Source organism: Pelophylax lessonae (genome assembly GCF_965119305.1).
Source record: "Pelophylax lessonae genome assembly, chromosome: 2".
NCBI classification, from domain to species: domain Eukaryota; kingdom Metazoa; phylum Chordata; class Amphibia; order Anura; family Ranidae; genus Pelophylax; species Pelophylax lessonae.
The window spans coordinates 370,441,083-370,462,255 of record NC_138769.1 but is presented as its reverse complement, the minus strand read 5'-3'; the positions used below and the strand labels follow the sequence as shown (position 1 = coordinate 370,462,255).

The 21,173-nt window shown below is 44.6% G+C and overlaps 1 protein-coding gene across 1 annotated transcript; it reads right to left on the bottom strand.

Moving 5' to 3' along the window:
- Nucleotides 1-9,641: 9,641 nt before the first annotated feature.
- FAM167B (family with sequence similarity 167 member B) lies at nt 9,642-21,147 on the bottom strand. Its single transcript, XM_082247216.1, has 2 exons — nt 20,645-21,147; nt 9,642-10,280 (listed from the first exon to the last, which is right to left on the bottom strand). Exons 1-2 carry the CDS (start codon nt 20,927-20,929, stop codon nt 10,017-10,019), a joined length of 549 nt encoding a protein of 182 aa, XP_082103342.1. The 5' UTR covers nt 20,930-21,147; the 3' UTR covers nt 9,642-10,016.
- Nucleotides 21,148-21,173: the final 26 nt, after the last annotated feature.

Genomic DNA, 21,173 nt, shown 5'->3' with positions numbered 1-21,173 from the left:
CAGCTGCCGACTTGATGCACTCGGATGCTCTCGGACGGTGGGTTGGCAACCCATTGATCACAATCTGGGCTTGCTGACCCACCATCCTAGAGCACGGACATGTGCTTCCCTGGTTTGAGGTCGTGGGCCGCCCACATCAGGGGGCTACGCAGGCCATGGGTTAAGCACCCCTGGTTTAGTGTCATCATATTTAGGATAATAAAGCTAGAAAAAAGCGAACAACCTGTCCCTATATACCGTACACTCATTACACATACTCTCACTAGGTCCAGAATGGATTGCTAAGCAGAAGAGTGGGAAAGAGGCAGGAGGGCCCTGGGATAGATAACCTTTCTAGCCCATTTGCATTGTTTGAATTTGATTGAAATGTACTAGTTTAACAAATGTAAAAACATAGAAAATGTGCCAGTGACTATAGTTACTGTACTGTATATAATTACCAGGTCGAGTCATGCTGAGAGGAGCAAAATCAAATATTAGTAAGGCAATTATCTAATACACAAAGGCTAAAATCAAATTTGCTGGTCAGTTGCCTAAAATGAAAAAAACAGACAACTCCCTGCTAACAATGGTGACCATCTCTTTAGCCTTGACACTTTAGGGGAGGTGTAGAAAAGAGGTCAGGCACGACAAGAGCAATGTGGGCATCTGGGCATCCACCGTTGCACTGGTCTGAAACAGTGGAGCACCCCAGAAAATGTTTCACTGTTCTCTGAAGTTACTCTAAGGGAGATAAATGCAAACAAGGCATAAACATCTTTTTCCCTAATCTACAGGTGTTGCTTGTATTACGTTTTTTTAAAAATCTTTTCTCCTTTACATTGTTTTGTTTCTTCCATCCTTACACCCTTATGTGTTTCTCTCTTTCTCACTGCTACCTAACTTCCTGCCCAAGTGGAGCTCTTAACACTTTACTGTGCAACCACAAACACAAGCTTTTGTATATGAAGTCATATCCGTAGTACAGAGTTTAAAACCAAAGTCCTGGTAAACCAATGAATGCCAAGTTGAAACACATATTGTTCAGTCAGCCAGCTGGCAGAAAGCACAGCTAGTCATGGGTTTTTTCCTGCAGACTGTAGCGTAGGAGAGCAAGGTGGATTGGTCCAGAACACACTGCAGACCTTACGGGTGAAAATCTTATCTAATTCTAAGGCACTGCAGACATCCTGGTTTGGGAAAAGAGCAACACCCTAAGCATTTTTTGACCTTTTTCAGGCAATGAGATCAATGGGTTGGTGAATTGCTGCACATTTTAAGGTGACGGTCACTTATACATATTGTACCAAGGTGGAGATGTTTTCAACAACAACTTATCAGGTTTCTTCTCTCATTTTGTGGAAATATAAGACACCATTATGATTGACCCTTATAGTTAAAAACTCAGTTTTACATTCCTAATTTTCTTTAGTACAGTTTTAATAAATCAGCCCAATATGTATCTTGTTGTAAGGAAGATTGATGCTAACATATTCAAAGCTCGAGTAGCTAATATAAAACTATATAAAAAAGTTACTCAGACTTCAAATCATCTATGAATCTCATGTTTGAGGCCTTTTGCCACTGCGATTAAAAGAGATAAGTGGCTGACCATCGTCTTCTGTTATTGACTATTGCAGGCCTATTGGGCTAGTTTTCCAACAGTATAAAGAAATCCTAGCTACTGGATGCACTCTTTCTAGGATTTTACTATATAGTCAGAAGACAGAAGTTGCCTATTCTTATGGTCAAATGTTGCACCACTTTCTATGTCATTTGCCTTGTGATTATACACTTATGTAATTTATTTTGTCCAGTTGTGAGCATATGAATGTCAATGCACTCTCACTTACTAAATAAAAATAAAAAATAAATACTTATCCTAACTAGGATGTTCTAAAAAAAAAAAACAATATCTTAAAACATTTTCTGTTATAATTGGCAGCATTTAAGCATTACAAAGAGTGTAATAAGAAATGTAAAGACGAAATCAGGGCGGCTAAAATAGAACACGAGAGACATATAGCGCAAGAGAGTAAAAAGAACCCCAAGAAATTCTTTAAGTATATAAACAGTAAGAAAGCGAGGCCAGAACACATTGGCCCCATAAAAGATGACAAAGGAGATATGGCCACTGAGGACAGAGAAAAGGCGGAAGTGTTAAATAATTTCTTCTCTTCAGTCTTCACAAAAGAATCGGGGGGTTACACTAACCCAACTTGTAAGGCCAAACTAAACAACACACCTCAGGAAGTGCCGCCATGGCTAACAGAAGATAGACTTAGAACTAAACTAGAGAAACTTAACATAAATAAATCACCGGGACCGGATGGCTTGCACCCGAGGGTTCTTAACCACCTCCCACCCGGGCCATTGTACATATACGGCCGGGTGGGAGTCTCGTCCTTCTGATCGGACGTTCCCGGAACGTCCTTCAGAAGGAGAGAGATCGCGCCGCCGCGGGCACGCGCAGCGGCGCGATCTCGATGTGCCTGTGTCCCTAGGACACAGAGCAACAAGACTCGGCAGGAGGGCCCTGTGATTGGCCCTTCTGATCACATGACGGCTGTGTCCAATCACAGCCGTCATGTAATGTCAATACAGCCGTTGTAACAGCTTCAATCTCTTCTCCTCCTGACAGATCCTGTCAGTGAGGAGAAGAGGAGAGGATCGATTCTGCAGCCGGGGTGATCAGTGAGTATTTCTAATTACTCACTGATCACAGGGGGGGGTCTGTGCTGGTAATCAGATGATTGATTACCAGTGCAGCCCTGGGGGGAGGGGGTGCCACTAGAGCCACCAGGGATGCCCACCCATGACCACCAGGGATGCCCACCATGGCCACCAGGGATGGCAAACAGGGCTCAGAGAGCCTGCCAGTGGTGCCCCCTATCAGTGCTGCCCACCAATGCCATCTATCAGTGCTGCCCAACAGTGCCCGTTATTGCCATCTATCAGTGCCGCCCACCAGTGCCCATTATTGCCCACCAGTTCTGCCTATCAGTGCCCATCAGTGCCCCCATCAGTGCCGATCAGTGCCGCCCATCAGTGCCACCTATCAGTGCCGCCTATCAGTGCCCATCAGTGCCGCCTATCAGTGCCGCCTATCAGTGCCCATCAGCGCTGCCTATCAGTGCCCACCAATGCTGCATACCAGTGCTATCTATCAGTGCCACATATCAGTGCCCATCAGTGCTGCATATCAGTGCTACCTATCAGTGCCCATCAGTGCTGCATATCAGTGACACCCCATCAGTGCCACCCCATCAGTGTCTCCTCATCAGTGCCTGTCAGTGCGGCGTCATCAGTGCTCATCAGTGCAGGAAAAAACGTATCTATTTACAAAATTTTATAACCTAAACAAAAAAAACTTTTTTTTTTTCAAACTTTTCGGTCTTTTTTTATTTGTGCACCAAAAAAGAAAAAACCTGGCGGTGATCAAATACCACCTAAAGAAAGCTCTATTTGTGGGGAAAAAATGACATAAATTTGGTTTAGGTACAGTGTTGCATGACCGCGCAATTGTCATTCCAAATGCAACAGCGCTAAAAGCTGAAAATTGGTCTGGGAAGGAAGGGGGTTTAAGTGCCCAGTATTGAGGTGGTTAAAGAGCTCAGCCAGGTGATTGCCAGACCATTATTCTTGATCTTTAAGGATAGTTTACAGACGGGTATGGTGCCAGCTGATTGGAAAAAAGCCAACGTGGTACCAATATTTAAAAAAGGGCAGAGATATATCCCGGGTAACTATAGGCCGGTCAGCCTAACATCAGTAGTCTGCAAGATTTTAGAGGGGATGTTAAGGGACCACATACAAGACTTTAGTAATGAAAACGGTATTATTAGTAGTAATCAGCATGGATTCATGAAAAATTGTTCTTGCCAAACCAATCTATTAACCTTCTACGATGAAGTGAGCTGCCACCTAGATAAAGGAAAGCCTGTGGATGTGGTGTACCTGGACTTTGCAAAGGCCTTTGACACCGTTCCCCACAAATGCTTACTGTACAAACTAAGGAAGGTAGGTATGGACCATAAGGTGAGTACCTGGATAGAGAACTGGCTCCAGGGGAGAGTACAGAGGGTGGTGATTAATGGGGAGTACTCTGATTGGGCGGGTGTGGAAAGTGGGGTCCCCCAGGGTTCTGTCCTGGGACCAATCCTGTTTAATTTATTCATAAATGATCTAGAGGAGGGGATATCTAGTACAATCTTAGTATTTGCAGATGATACTAAACTAGGCTTGCCAATATCTTCTATGCAGGATGTGGAAACCTTACAAGCGGACCTGAACAAAATAACGGGGTGGACAACTACATGGCAGATGAGGTTTAATGTTGAAAAATGTAAAGTAATGCACTTGGGGGCCAGAAACCAGAAAGCAAGCTACTCACTAGGGGGGAAACCTCTGGGTGAGTCTAAGATGGAAAAGGACCTGGGGGTTCTGGTAGACAACAGGCTTGGCAGTGGCATGCAATGCCAAGTCGCTGCAAGCAAAGCCAACAGAATACTGGGATGTATAAAAAAGGGGATTCACTCCAGAAATAAAGAGATTATTCTCCCGCTCTACAAGACTCTGGTCCGGCCACATCTGGAGTATGCTGTCCAGTTCTGGGCACCGGTCCTCAGGAAGGATATGCTGGAACTGGAAAGAGTACAGAGAAGGGCAACAAAAATAATTAGGGGAATGGAGGACCTCAGCTATGAGGAAAGACTACAAGCACTGAACTTATTCTCTCTGGAGAAGAGACGATTAAGGGGGGATATGATATCAATGTACAAATACTGTACTGGCGACCCTAGCATAAGGAACAAACTATTCAGAGAAAGGAGATACAATAAGACACGTGGCCACTCACTGAAACTAGAGGAAAAGTGGTTTAACCTTAAAGTGCGTAAGGGGTTCTTCACTGTAAGAGCAGTAAGGATGTGGAATTCTCTTCCACAAGCAGTCGTATCAGCAGGGAGCATCGATAGTTTCAAAAAACGATTAGATGGGCACCTTAAGGACCACAACATACAGGGGTATACAATGTACGGTTAACAGCAAACACACACACACATCATAGGTTGAACTGGATGGACTGATGTCTTTTTTCAACCTCACTAACTATGTAACTATGTAACTATATAATTTATTAAATATCATCAACAATGCAGTTGTACATAATGCCACTGTAAATATTCTTTCCATCTTACCAATGCCTGAGTATAAAGAATTGCTTTATTAATATTAAGCTTGGTTATATCAGGGTGATAACTGAGTTCAATCTGCTTATTTCAGTAATGTAATTTTAAGTTTGCTGTGTCATGTGAATGCTTCATCTATTGCACCTTAGACCATGGCCCACTATTTAACATGGTTCCAACAAATCTTACCTTATTGTGTCCAAATGTAGTATTTGTTCAAAAAGTGATGATCAGCACATCATGGCTAAATAAAATCCAAGTGTTCATTCCATTTTGTAAAAGCTAAGAAAGCATACTGGTGTAAAGCATACTGGTGTCAGAAGATTGCATTCTTTTGGACAGTCTTCTGACACCAGTATGCTGTTTTTATAGAATATACACCTAAACATTATTAATTCATGGTGTGGTGACCATTCCCTTTTAAATCAACTTTGTATATGAGCTGATCTTGCAGTAGCTTGAATTCCTGAAAGGAATGTATGGAAGGTGATTTGGCTATGCTATGATGTAGATTTTTTTCTATCATATTGATTGAGGGACACAGCCATTAACTAAAAGCGTTTGTAAAGGTTTTTTGTTTTTTTAAATAATAAACATGTCATACTTACCTGCTCTGTGCAGTGGTTTTGCACAGAGCAGCCCCGATCCTTCTCTTCTTGGGTCCCCCATCGGTGCTTCTGGACCCACCCCCTCTGTTAGTACCCCCATACCAAGATGCTTGCTCTGGGGGCACTTGTACATACTCACTCCTGAGCTGCCTATGTGTGTCTATGAGACATATAGAGCATGGCTTGGCCCAGCCCCCTGCTCTCTCTTCACTGCCAATAGCTACTGCTGGCTGCTGTGTTTCAGTCAATAAGGAGGCAGAGACCCAGGAACGCTTCTGCTCTCGTGCACATCACTGGATCTTGTGAGTATAAGTATCACGGGCTCCTGTGAGTATAAGGGGGGGCCTGAGGGGAAGCTGCACACTAACGTTTTTTTTTACCTTCAAGTAAAAACCTTTAGCCTTTAGAACCACTTAAACATTATTTAGAGCCAGTGGGTTATAGTGCCATCCAGGGCCGCTGTTAGAAATCATGGGGCCCAGTACAACCTATCTGGCAGGACCCCGTTTTTGGCACCTAATAGAGAATTATGAGGTGACCCTTCAGTGTGACAAATTTGTGTTAACAGTGGGAAGGGCTCAAAACTTCAGCCTATGTATAGAGTGCGGGTGTCAGGTGCATGTAATGTACATAGTGCAGATGTATAAAATGAATAAAATGCAGGGCTCATGATTGGGTAAAAGATAGAGTGTACAAAGTGCAGGGGTCAGGAATGCATAAAGACTGTATTTTAGCCCTCCTCAAAGAACTTTTGTTGGAGGAAGAACCTTTTGTTTTTAGCCTTTGATAACACCATATGGTTAGCTATGCTTTGAGCCTCCTCCCAGGACCTTTCAGTAAATTCCGTAGGAGATGATATATATGCTGACTCTGCCTTCTGAACATCCTGTAACACTGATTGCTCCCAAGATCTAGTTTTGGTCTTAATAGATTAAATCGTTCTAATAATTTGACCAAGTAAAAAGGCCTTTAATGTGTCCCAAAAGATACCAGGGGGAGCAGAGTTCTGGTTAAAGTTGATAAAAGTGTTTAAAGTGTTGGAAATTGGGTCATGATCAGGGAATAGGGATAACCAAAAAGGGTTGATTTTCCAGTATGATCATTAAGAGATCGCAGATGTGAGAATTTGAATACATAAGGGAGAGTGATTGGATAAAGATCTTGCCTCATACCTTGAGGAAGACATTAAAGGGAGTATTGCTTCATTGCCCAGACCTAGATCTTTTCTAGAAAGTCCAACATAAGCATTTAAATGACATAAAAAATTCTTAACCTGCAGGTTTTAAATCCGCCATACATCACGCAATCCCAACTCCGACAGAAGCTTGGCAAAGGGGGTTGGACCTCCCTTGGTAGTTAGCTGTAATGCTGAGTTAGAGAATTTATCCAGCTTAGCGTCTAGATAGTTATTGATATCCCCCACAACAAGTGCAGGAATATTCGAGTGATGAGTTAAAAAGCTCACTTAGATTTTGATAACCTCTGCGGAGACGGAAGGAGGGATGTAAATATTAGCTATTACACATTCGAGTGCATCCAGATTACATTGCAAAAAAATGTAACGACCATATGAAAGCATGAAAACATAACATTTGGACAAACTGAAACACCTGGAATTTGAGGAGTAGGCAGAGTGAAATTGGGTTCCAAACACCCTGGAGAACGGAGATGTTTGGTTAGAGGACATATGGGTTTCCTATAGACATATCAAAGAGGAGCCAAACTTCTAACCATATTGGACAAAGCCAGCTTTTTCACTCTGCCTCCCATACCTCGAACATTCCAGCTAGTTATTATGTGAGACTTAGATATAGATTTGCAAACAATAAAATGTGACGAGCAGCAGGAGGGCACATGTTATCCTTAAAAGCTGGTTTTGGAGGCACAGATGAGCAGCTGTAAGACCTATAGGTGGATATGCCTTCAGACTCTAGAGCAAGTGGATAGTCAATGACCAAACATTTTCTACTAATAAAATAAAAATTAGCCTCATTCTCAAATGTGATCCACCACAGATTGCTTTTCAGAACATTAGCTTGTGTAAACCCAACCTAGGAACGATCATTGTGATGCCACCCATATTGCTGTCCTTTTAACATGGTGACAGTAAGTTGACTGCACAGGTGTCAGGTGTTTTTCACTCTGTAAAAAGGGCAGGAATCTGGGAGGCATTAAAATGACTTATTGGGGGGGGGGGGGGTAATGCTAACAGCTCCCCAGTATTCCTTTATTATTACTGGGGCAAAAAACTCCTTTACCCCAGTCATTGCAGGCTGCTTAGGAGCTCAATTCAGATGCACCAAGATGGGAAGACTGTGGGATGAAGATTTAATGCATATGATGCACAGCACTCCCTGTCCTATCTTACAGGCTGCACCACAACCTGCTGTCTTCGCAGCCAATGGATATTTGTGTTAGTGGGTATTTGAGGTTCCCTCAAAGGTCCCTCCTTCATGACATCACTTGCCTGTCCCGGCCTGCTGGTTTACTCTATAGGTGGGCCAGGACATGTAGTACAATACTGGACAATCTCCTTTTACAGTGGAATAGTGACAACCCTCATGTACATCCTCCCTGCTCCGACCCTTTGCTTACCCTTTGCCACCTGGGCCCAGTACAGGAGGGCCACCTGTATCCCCTTATTGGTGGTCTTGGTGCCATCTGCAGGTGTAGAATGCTAGGTAAAAACAACACACTGGTTCTAACTCATCTTTATTCAATTGCTTGGTCTCTCAATAAACACAGAGAAAATTTTATAGTAAGGGTAACATTCCTCTCCATTTCCAGAGGACAGTCCGCATTTTGAAAGGTCTGTTGGCAGTAAATGCATTATAATCAAACAAGAAAAACTACTCCCCTATTTTCTGGCCCTTCCCTCTACTAACTGCTTATTCAGTTCATCATTCATATAACGCAGAACTCAGTGGTGTATTTAGGTTTTGTGCTGCCCTAGGCCTGACTAAACTTGTGCGCCCCCTAATTAAAATATGACCCACCTCTTCCTGTAAAGGACACACCCCTTCCTGTTTATGACCCACCCTTTCATCTGTATACCACAGACCACAACCATCAGTGCCCATTAGTGTAGCTTCATCAGTTCCCATAAGTTCAGCCTCACCAGTGCCCATCAGCTCAGCCTCATCAGTGGCAACCAGTGCAGCCTATATAGTGCCCATCAGTGCAACATATCAGTGCCCATCAGGGCAGCCTATCAGTGCAGCCCCATCAGTAAAGCTCATCAGTGCCACCCCGTGCCCATCAGTGCAGCCTCATCAGTGCCAATGAGTGCAGCATGTCAGTGCTGCCTTATCAGTGCAGCCTCATTAGTGCCCATCAGTGCAGTTTATCAGTACCCACCATTGCCACCTCATTAGTGCCCATCAGAGCAGCATATAAGTGCCCATCAGTGAAGCCTATTAGCGCCCATCAGTGCAGCATATCAGAGTATATCAGTGCCCATCAGTGCAGCATATCAGTGCTGCCTTATCAGTGCAGCCCCATCAGTGCAGCTTTTAAGTGCCACCTCATCAGTGGCCATTAGTGCAGCCTTATCAGTGCCCATTAGCACAGCCTTATGTCATTGGATTAGTAAGATTACCCCTTTCTTTTAAGATATTTGGACTTGTGTTTGCTGCCACTGATTGTAATCATAGGATTATTTTACTTATTTGTATAAAGACTAGGAAGTCCATAGTCATTATACAAATAAGTGAAAAAAATCCTTGACAGCAAACACAGCTGCGGGAAGTGGCTGTTTTTTTTTTTTTTTTTTGTGCGGGGTGCAGCTTTTTTGCTGCCCCCCTGCAAAGTGCTGCCCTAGGCCTGGGCCTTGTTGGCCTAGGCCAAGATACAGCACTGCCAGAGCTGTTGGTAATGGTGCCAACTCCTAGCACAAATCCTGGTCTGCTGGTTATTTTAGATCCTCATAGTTATTTTATTTTTCAGACTGAAGGTATTTCTAAAGTGCTGGATACATCACATGTGTTCAAAAACAGTGCATATCTTATGCTTTACAGGTCTTTGACCTTGATCTTAAACTCATAATGCATTCCTTTAGCCTAAAGAGTACCCATGGCCCACATCAAAAACAACATTTGAGGGTCTAATAAAAAGCTCTTAATAGATAGTAATTTTATATGTATCTTCAAAAGCATCTGTTCTGCAGGCTAGTTCCTACTGGCATTCAGTTGGTGAGCATGCAGCTATATTGCTGGTTGCCAAAGATATGACTTCTACAGTCTTAGCATAGGGAGAATCTTCGAGAGTTAATGTTCATCTTAGTGACTCCAATGTGCTTAAGGGGAGTAGAAAGGGAAAAAGCAGCCCGTGGAGGAATGTTGCACAGCAAGTCAGAGTCCTCATCACAACCCTCTAGGTCAAATGTGGCATCATCCAACATCTCCTTATGTCTCTCACATGTTTGCTCTATTTTCAGTTGTGACATTCGAGACCTGAGCAGCATCAGTTGGCGGGCTAATTGGTGGTCCACAGCCTGCATCTCGCGCTGTTGAAACAAGAGAACAAAGTAAGTGCATGATATTAGATGCCTTTACTATAACAAATTCTCTTGTTCAGCCCAATAGACTGAATAAAAGAAAAACAGTTGATTCTTCCATCCACACTAAGATAGTTTGGATGGAGGAATCTTCACTGCTGAATATTGTAGTCAGGCAGTTGTGGCACTTGCAGCTACGTGAATCTCTGCATCTGATAGTATTCTGCATCTGTTTGGTTAATAATTTTCCAACCCACTCAGTACCGAAGCTTCACCCAAAAGGGGAAGCTCCGCCTTTTTACCTCCTCTCCCCCTCTGCTGCCACATTTGGCACCTTTCGGGGGGGAAGAGGTACATGGTTTTGACAGGTACCAGCTCCCACTTCTGGCTGACTTTGCTGCGGCAAACTCATCTGGAAGTTTGGCCCCCCTCCTCCTTCCAAAAGCAAGCAGCATGCTTTGTGCATGCACAGTAGCCACAAGGCTTCACTGCCAGTTTTCCTTACTCGAGATAGCGGCAGCCAGTGGCGGAACAACCAGGGTCGCAGCAGTCACACTTGCGACTGGGTCTTGGTGTTCCGCCACTATGGGGGGCGCCTGTCGCCACTGCTTCTAGGCAATGATCGGGACATTATGTGGGGGGGAGGGTGAGGGGGGCCGCCTCTAATTACAGGCATCATTACAGGCAGCACTCACTGCTACTGGCACAGCGCTCCGCCCATTCCTCTAAGCAAATCCATGTCGGGAAGAGGAAACTGGAGTGGAGGAAAAAGTCAGCTGATCTGCCAGTAGAGTGAGGGGGAAGGAGCTCTCCCCTGCATGAGAAGATGTGCAGACAGCGTTCCCATGTCGGGATAGCCACTACAGGAGGCACTGAGTCCAGACTAAGAGAGCACTGAGCAAGGAGGAGGATCGACTGACACTAAGAACAGGTGAGTGCCAGTGTCACCATCCCTACCCCCTCACCATTCCCCTGCTACTAATCCCATCCCTCTGCCACTGATCCCATCCCTCCCACCATCCCTCTGCCACTGATCCCATCCCTCCCACCATCCCTCTGGCACTGATCCCATCCTTCCCACCTTCCTTCTGCCACTGATCCCATCCCTCCCACCACCCCTCTGTCACTGATCGCATCCCTCCCACCATTCCTTTGCCACTTATACCATCCCTCCCACCATCCCTCTGCACTGATCCCATTCCTCTGCCCCTAATCCCATCCCTCCCACCTTCCCTCTGTCACTGATCCCATCCCTCCCACCACAGCTGCCTCTGCCACTGATCCCATCCTTCCCACCATCCCTAAGCCACTGATTCCATCCCTCAGCCACTGATCCCATCCCTCCCACTATCCCTCTGTCACTGATTCCATCCCTCTGCCACTGATCCCATCCCTCCCACCATCCCTCTGTCACTGATCCCATCACCCCCACCATCCCTCTGCCACTGATCCCATTTCTCCCACCATCCCTCTGCCACTGATCCCATCCCTCCACCATCCTTATGCCATTGATCCCATCCCTCTGCCACTAATCCCATCCCTCTGCCACTGATTCCATCCCTTTCACCATCCCTCTGCCACTGATACCATCCCTCCCACCATCCCTCTGCCACTGATCCCATCCCCTCCACAACCACTACTGCCACTGATCCCAAGGGGTCACTCAGGAGGATGTAAGGGGGCACCCTGCAGGTACTGTTTTAGTACCTGCAGAGTGCCCCCTTACATCTTTCAGAGTGTCCCCTTACATCCTCCAAAATGCCCGCTTGTAATAGTAAGGTCAGTGGTAGAACTACCAGGGTCCTAAATTTTGCACTTGCGACTAGGCCCTGGCATTCCATCACCATGTGGCGGCCTCAAGACGGCAGGAGGTGACCCACCGCAGAACACGAGAAAGGGCCCTGGGATGGGGTCGGGGGACCCTTCATGGTTTATTACATTGGGGCCCTGAAAGCTGTAGTTACGCCTCTGGCAGGGGCAGCACCTGAGCAACTCCTTTAATTTTTTCTGAAGTGGCCTGGAGCTCTGCTTTAAGTCAAATTTTGTAGAGCAGGAATGGAGTTTGAACAAGTTGGAAAGCCAGAAACTGGGAGTTTCAGAATTTTCCTCAATGTATTAAGCTTGTAGTTTGTGTTAGTGATTGTCAAATTGTGAGCTCCAAAAGTATAAAGCAAAAAGTACTTGCTATTTAAAGCAGACCCTCACTCACTGGTGGGTCTACCTCCCTCCCCCCATTTTTTTTTGCTGTTTAATTTTTTTCACATTTTATAAAAGGCTGCAGGAGTAGGACAAACAGCGACCCATGTGCAGAACTGGCATGCATCATCAAGGTCTGCCTGCCTAAACCCAGAAAAGGCAGCCAGCCCATAATGATGGAGGTGGACCAAGATGAAGGTGACATGAGACCCAAGCTGTCACACCTGAGCGGTGGATTGCATCAGGAAAACACTGGGTCCACTGGGTGGGTGAGTATGTGATTTAGTGCCGGTTCACATATGTGCGGCTGCGGAGATCGCATATAATATCGGAGCGCACTGCTCCTTCATTATATGCAATCGGGTGTGCGGTGCGAATTCAGCCATACACTCTGTATGGCTAAATTCACACTGCACCCGCAGCAAAGACGCACAGGACCCTTTTTTTTGAGCCGCATCAGGATCGGATCGCACAGTGGTTCACACTTGTGCGATCCGATCCTGTGCGAACTGTAAGATCGCACTGCAATATGCGTTCAAACTGGGGGTGTCGTTAAGATTACATTGACACCCCCAGCGTATCGTATATGGCAGTGTGAACTGCCAAGGGTGCGTTTGCGATGCGGGAACAGGCTGCGAATTCGCAGCCTTCCCGCATCGCATAAGTGTGAACCGAGCCTTAAGGACAGAGCTGCATGACCTGAAGGAGGGAGTAAAAAAAAGACAGAAGGGAGTAAGGCTCGGTTCACACTTATGCGATGCGGGAAGGCTGCAAATTCGCAGCCTGTTCCCGCATTGCAAACGCACCCTTGGCAGTTCACACTGCCATATGCGATACGCTAGGGGTGTCAATGTAATCTTAACGACACCCCCAGTTTGATCGCATATTGCAGTGCGATCTTACAGTTCGCACAGGATCGGATCGCACAAGTGTGAACCACTGTGCGATCCGATCCTGATGCGGCTCAAAAAAAGGGTCCTGTGCGTCTTTGCTGCGGGTGCAGTGCGAATTTAGCCATACAGAGTGTATGGCTGAATTCGCACCGCACACCCGATCGCATATAATGAAGGAGCAGCACTGAAGGTTTTCTTTAATGACTACTTGCTTGAACTTCTGCCAGATACACACACAGTACTAGATACTTTAACTATTTTTCTTAGATGGATATACTCCACACAATCATATACAATGTGCTAAAAAGTACCATAAATAACACACTACCAAAATAACATTGCAACTGTGTATATATGTGAATACTAAACATATAAAATATATTATACCACAGATATCTATATCAGTGCAACCTATTAAAATTGTGAGTAGTAGTCCAGTATATAGAGTGACAGTCCAAAAAAAGAAAAAAATGGTGATGGTATCTAGATCCATGTATCCATATCCGTGCAGACTACGTGTTTTTTCCAAATAAAAAGTTCTCCACCACATGCAATAAATATAATGCACTCACCAGAGCCCCTAGGCCCCAGGGACCATATCACGTTAAATTCCCATAATGGTGAATAATGCAGATATGACAGCTTTATTAAAACCCATGAAATAAAAAACAATTCTGCAGTAGTTGCCCTTACATTAAAACGTGCCCAGACCAGCACCAGCTCTGTGAGCATATAAATGCCCTAAGGCCACTGTGGGATGTATCAGGAACTCACTCTCTCCCGTGCCAGACTGCAAGCTCCTCAGCAAGCGTGCGTTCCACCACTCCCAGAAAGTGACGTCCAATGTTTATCCACAGAAGCTAGAGGTGACAACCTGATGTCTATGCATTTTGCCAGATAGGCATTATCAGCAGCGGATTTCCTGATGATGCCTATCTGGTGAAATGCATAGAGATCGGAACCCCTAACCCTCTGTCTGGACAGTGCTGAATGGCCCTTTGCTGATCACATGCACTCTCCCCAGAAAAAAAAAGCTCTCTAGCAATACACACCAAACTGAGCATGTGCAGCTTGTCCCCTGGCCTCTGTACTATCTGGAGATGGTTTGGGGACAGTAAAAAAAAGGGGAGGATCAGAGGAAACAGGTTTAAATAGTCTTTTTTACACAATGCAGAGAATTAACCCCTTAGGTTTGACAGTGAGTATAACAAGCATGCTTTACTGCATATACAGACTGATTTTATTGTTGTGGGTTTAGTAACACTTTAAAGGATAAGTTCACCTGTAGAAAAAAATAAAATAAATGCACATTTTGTGCATTTATTCTTTTTTTCTAAGGAGCCTGCAGAGCATTGCACCCACAATCGGGCTCACGGGTGCAATGTCCGGCTCCTGCAGACTCTAAGTATAGTGGTCTACTTGTACCATGTACAGTTACCTGGGAGTAGGAAAATCAATGGACTAGGACGCTCATCAGTGCCCTCACAGCTTATTGAAACATACAAGCCATCAGCAGCAATGGCTGACAGTACTTGTAGGCATTCATTCACAGGAAACTGTGAATGAACGATACGGCTGTATGGCTGCTTTCAAATAGTTACAGCGGGTGCAGGGAAAAGATCCCTGGCCCGCTGTTACAGGGAGGGGCGGAAGAGATGCTGCAGATGCTGGAACATGTTACATATTACATCCTAAAAATGGGTAGAACATGTAACATGTTCTAAAAGTGAAATTATCTTTTAACCACTTAAGGACCGGAAGGTTTTACCCCTTAGGCCCCTTTCACACTGTAGAGTCCATTGGCGGACTCTGATTATCTCAGCGGGGGATCGATCCGCCGATCCCCCGCTGGACAGGTGGATGGCTGCTCTGTCTCCACGCTGTGTGCGGAGACACAGCTGTCAGGTCCCCGCTGTTCTCTATGGGGGAATTGGATGGGAACGGACCGCCTGTCCGTTCTCATCCGATCCACTGGACAGATGGAAAATAGGGTTTCCACCCGTCCAGGTTTGACGGATCGGATGTCAGTGGACATGTCTCCGCTGACATCCGATGTCCCATAGAGATGCATGGGGCATCCATTCAGATCAGCATGAAAAACGGACAGGCGGATCTGAACGGTCCGCCTGTGTGAAAGGGGCCTTAATAACCAGGCAATTTTTTGCGATACAGCACTGCATTATTTAAACTGACAATTGCGACGCAGTACCCAAATAAAATTGATGTGCTTTTCCCCCCACAAATAGAAATTTATTTTGGTGGTTTTTGATCACCTCTGCGATTTTTATTTTTTGCGCTATAAACAAAAAAACGCGACAATTCTGAAAAAAAAAATATTTTTTACTTTCTGTTATAAAACATTCCCAATAAAAAAATGTAAAAATCTAATTTTTTCCTCATTTTAGACCATATGTATTCTGCTACATATATTTGGTAAAAAAAAATCTCAATAAGTGTATATTGATTGGTTTGAGCAAAAGGTATCATGTCTACAAACTAGGCGAAAGAGTTATGTCATTTTTATTTATTTACTAGTAATAGAAGTGATCAGCGATTTTTAGCAGGACTGTCACATTGCAGCGGACAGACTGGACACCTAACTGACATTTTTGACACTTTTGGGGGGACCAGTGACATTACTACAGTAATCAGTGCTAAAAATATGCACTGTTACTGTACTAATGACACTTGCAGGGAAGGGGTAACACCAGGGGCAATCAAAGGGTTAAATGTGTGCCACGGGGATGCTTTCTAACTGGGGGGGCTCACTGGATGAACATAGAGACCTAATTATGAGGAACACAGTATCCCCGATCCTCCTCTTCTCGGGTCCCTCTTCTGTGATCCTGGCCCCTCCCTCCTGTTGAGTGCCCCCACAGCAAGCAGTTTGGGGGGGCATCCGAGCCGCAGCTCCCTGTATCCATACAGACTCTTAGCAGCTTAGAGTAGGTGATCAAGTATAAGCTTATAACTGATTGGCTAATAGGCTCTCTACATGCCACTTTTATACTATGTTGTTAATTTAATGATTTATGGGGTTACATGCTGGAGTAAAAAGTAAAAGGGTCCTTCTCTATCAATCTTGTTTTACCAGAACATTAGAGTGGTACTAAAGGCAAAATAAAAAAATAACATATATAATGCAGTCTGTCACTAGATTTACAAAACAAATTCTTTGTTTTTCTCGTTCTCCTGTAACTTAGTTTTGAGGCCCCGTTCACATAGGGGCGACGCTACTTCGCACCGCGACCTCCGAGGTCGGGGTGCGAGCAGCGCGCCGCGACCTCGGATCGGCCGCCACGGACTTCATAACATTGAAGTCTATGGCGGTCGCCTCCTGGTCGCCCCAAAGAAGCTCCGGACCCTTTTTCTAAGTCGGAGCTATGGGAGGCGACCTACGGTCGCCTCACAGGTCGCCTCACAGGTCGCCCTAGTGTGAACGGGGACTGATTATTCTGTTATTTTTCAACTTCCTTTAACCATTGGCCTACTGAGCACTTTTTCCACCTTCCTAACCAGGCCAATTTTCAGCTTCCAGCGCTGTCACACTTTGAATGACAATTGCACAGTCATGCTACACTGTACCCATATGAAATTTTTATCATTTTTTTTTTCCACGCACTTTTTTTTGATGATATTTAATCCCCACTGGGGTTTTTATTTTTTGCTAAACAAACGAAAAAAAAAATTTTTTTTTGAAAAAAGTCTTTCACAGTTTGTCATAAAATTTTGCAAACAGGTAATTTTTCTCCTTCACTGATGGGCGCTGATGAGGCTGCACTGATGGGCACTGATAGGCAGCACTGATGAGGAGGCACTGATGAGGCTGCACTGATAGGCGGCACTGATGGGTGGCACTGATAGGTGACACTCATGGGTACTAATAGACAGCACTGAAGGGCACTGATAGGCACTGATAGGCGGCCCTGATGGGCACTGGTAGGCAGCACTGATAGGTGACACTGATGAGGAGGCACTGATGGGCACTAATTGACAGCACTGATGGGCACTGATTGGCAGCACTGGTGGGAACTAATTGAAAGCACTTGTGGGCACTGTTGGGTCTGCCCTGATTATCAGTGTAGATGTTCCTTTCACACAAGCCGGTTTTCGGCTCTCTTCTCCTCACGCTTGTCCAGCTGTCAATAAAAACAGCTGATCATGTGGTAAAGGGCCGCTGTGATTGTCCCTTTACCCCGATCTGTGATCAGCTGTGTCTGAAGTAAGCCCGCACTGTAGCCATCTTTCGGCTATATCATGGGCGGGAAGTGGTTAACCAAAAGTGAAAGCTAGAGTGTTGAGACAAACTATTTAACACTGACTAGGTTGCTTACAATGGTCAGCTTTAATACATTTAGCTAAAACCTTTATCCCAAAAAAAAAAAAAAATATTTCTGTAATGGCTTAAAAAGTGTTACCTGGAATTAGACTTGAGAGCCGGTTCACACTTGTGCGGATGCGCTGATCGCATGTAATTCGGAGCGCACTGCTCCTTCATTACATGCGATCTCCTGTGCAGATGCGAGTTCAGCCATACACTTTGTATGGCTGAATTTGCAGCGCATCCGCAGCAAACTCGCACATGAGGCATTTTTTGAGCCGCCTCAGAACCGGATCGCACAATGGTTCACACTAGTGCGATCTGATTCTGTGCGAAGTTGCAGATCGCACTGCGATATGCGATCGCAACTGGGGGTGTTGTTAACTTTTAATTGACACCCCCTGCGTATCGCATATGACAGTGTGAACTGACAGATGTGCGGATGCGATGCGGCAACACGCTGCATATTCGCAGCCTTCCCGCATCGCACAAGTGTGAACCGAGCCTTAGACTGTAAGCCTAGTACACACGGGCCGAATGTCGGGTGGCATCGGCCAGTTAAATAGAAACCGGCTGACATTCGGCCTGTGTGTACTGCAGTTGGTCCAACAGAAGCTGGCAGTTTGGCCAGCTTCTGTCAAAGGGGCATGACAAAGGTCTGCCAATTGGCTCCCGATTTGTGCTCTTAGCCAATGGCTGAGAGCGCTGACTGGAATTTTCTATTGGGGGGCTGTACCCCCGTCAGAACACAATAGCACAGCAGGGGAGATCGCTGTACTAACAGCGGATACTTAGAACATCGGCTCCTCCTGAGCTGTCAGGTTTTCTTTTTCGTTCAGCCCTGCTGAACAAAAAAAGAAAATACTTGTGTATACTAGGCCTTATTTGTTAGTTACTTATGTAAAGTTCATCTACTAGACTTTCTAACACTACCATCTCCAGACAGTGTTGATGTAAATTTCTTTCCTGAAACCATAGAAATTCACACAATTCTCCATCAACAGAGCTGACAAGGGGAATCAATCCTGCCAAGAAATTGTCTGCACCCGGCGGGGGCAGGCAGGGAAAGCTGTCTCCTTCTGGAAAATACAGTGATTATTGCTAGTGGCTATAGCAACCACTAGTGATATTCGCAAATTAATCCTGCAGGTTGGTTGTACCCAAGATCGATCGATCAACTTGGTACATTCAGCCTTCCCACAAATGTTTCGAATCTTGTCTGGTTCCAGCTGAACTGGCTGAGATTCAAACCATCTATAGCTGGCCTAAGGGTGACTCCTGTGCTCTTAGTGGGCTGAAGGAAAAAATAAATAAAGCATTCTTGCATCCAAACAAGCGAGGTGGATATAGGAATCCCCCCCCCCCCCCCCCCCCACTGGGACTTGCTTAATCTGCTGCCATGCACTGATCGACAAATGTTTTCCAATGGTTTCCAAATGTTTTCCAGCCTTTTAACAGAAGTTGATCATCAGAGCTGATGATCTGATGATCAACTTTTGTTGAACAGGGAGGGCCACACACAAATTAAAATTTGGCCGGTCCTTGCTGAACCAGCCAAATTTTTAATCCCTCTATGCTCAGCTTTAGACAGGAAGCGTGTTACTGGCCAAATCCCTAGGTGAAAACCAAATGATAAAAAAGAAAAAAGCTTAAAGGAGTTGAAGAAGTCAGGAAGGTTTTTTTTTATCTTAATGCATTCTATGCATTAAGATAAAATGTCTTCTGTGTGTAGCAGCCTCCCCAGCACCCCCTAATACTTACCTGTGCCCCCTCTCTGTCCAGTGATGTCCACGAGTCCCTTGACCGTCCTGGGACTCTCCCTCCTGCCTGATTGGCTGAGATACAGCCATGGCACCATTGGCTCCCATGGCTGTCAATCAAAGTCAGTGAGCCAATCAGGAGATAGAGGGGGTGGGTCAAATGGCAGCTCCGTGTCTGAATGGACACACGGACCTGCAGCTCAGCTCGGATGCCCCCCATAGCAAGCTGCTTGCTGTGGGGGCACTCGTCAGGAGGAACCTGAAAAGAGGAGGATCCAGGCTGCTCTGTGCAAAACCAACTGCACAGAGAAGGTAAGTATAACATGTTTGTTGTTTAAAAAAAAATGAGACTTTACAATCACTTTAAAAGGAAAAGTAATGCAGCCATCACATTTACAGGTTAATAAATTGCAATATATTACATTTTTGTTTTTCGGCTTAATAATGCTTTGGGATAAAAAGACAGATTTTACTAGATGACTGCAGAAGGAAGGAACACATGTAAAGGGTCTGTAAGGTAAAATGAGTACACTCATTTGACAAGTGATTCCATGTGGAAAAGCAAATCAAACATAAAACAGGATTATCTTTTAGTATCCATTAACGAATAATGCTGAGACACCAACAGTGAAATAGAACACATAATAGCTAAAATTCTATTAAAATAATCAACTTGGTCAAGACATAGACATCAGAAAAATCATCAGTGAAAGATAGGATTGCTTGGTACAGCTTCACTGCACTTTTCACATTATTGTTTACTCCTGCATACCTAAAAAGAATAGTATATAATAATAAAAATAATACTGTGCCATTTCACTAAAAAAAATAAATAAAAAAAAGCAATGTTATACTATGTACTAAATATATAAAAATATCAAGTAAAAGTAAAGGATTGCGCTATAAAACAGCAATATTTCAGTTTTAAAAACAACCTGCTCTGAGAAATGATGTAGACTGCCACTGCTGATCTGGAAAATCTTGTTACCTGGCTATCATGCTTACTGACTTTAGCACTTCCTTAGGCACATACCTGAATCAGTGACTCAGAAAGTTTTGAAGCCAGAGACAGCCAAGCATCTGGTATTTTTAGAAGGCGGTCAATAAAAATAATGTATTTTGTTCAGTACAAATGTTCTTTAAGTTATTTTTTTCCTTGGGATAATGCTGTATAGAATTGTATTTCTTTGAGTCTTCACTCACCAATTCTTTCCTAAGCCATTCCAAAGCTTCTTCCATAGAGCTGAATCCACACACGCTGTTTTTTGGGGTGTCCCACTTTTTTTTGAAAGGGGGGCTTTCCTCGGTAACTGTCTTCGTTTTAGCCCATGGCCGTGCTTGTACTCTTTGCGCCCATTCATGGTAGGATGGTCGACGGGTCTGCAGCTTCAGTCGGGCTGCCAAAACCTTTACAGACTCTAAATCAGGAGCAACATCATCGTCCCCATCTTCACAAAGCTCACTGAATCTTACTGGGGTGAAAGACATAGCTAAAGAAAATTAGCAATTAGAATGGTAATAAAAGGTGGTGTTAGTTGTCAGAATCGAAAGAAGTGCGTTGTTACAAAATGAGCGTTAATGCCAGGTCATGTGAAGAATTCAGCATGGGAACAGCTAAAGAACTGACGTATTAAAGACTTTTGTGAGTGAACAGGCTGGCTCCAGTTTTATGTTTCCTAAAGCCCCTTTGCTCTAGAAGTTTGGTCTCTTACTTTCATAAGTCGCACTGTTT

What these genes read in the sequence shown, in the direction of transcription:
- FAM167B (XM_082247216.1), bottom strand. Translation starts at nt 20,929, where the DNA reads ATGTCTTTCACCCCAGTAAGATTCAGTGAGCTTTGTGAAGATGGGGAC. An exon ending in AATGGCTTAGGAAAGAATTG is followed by an intron (nt 10,281 to 20,644) that starts GTGAGTGAAGAC and finishes TTGTTTCAACAG; the next exon opens with CGCGAGATGCAGGCTGTGGA.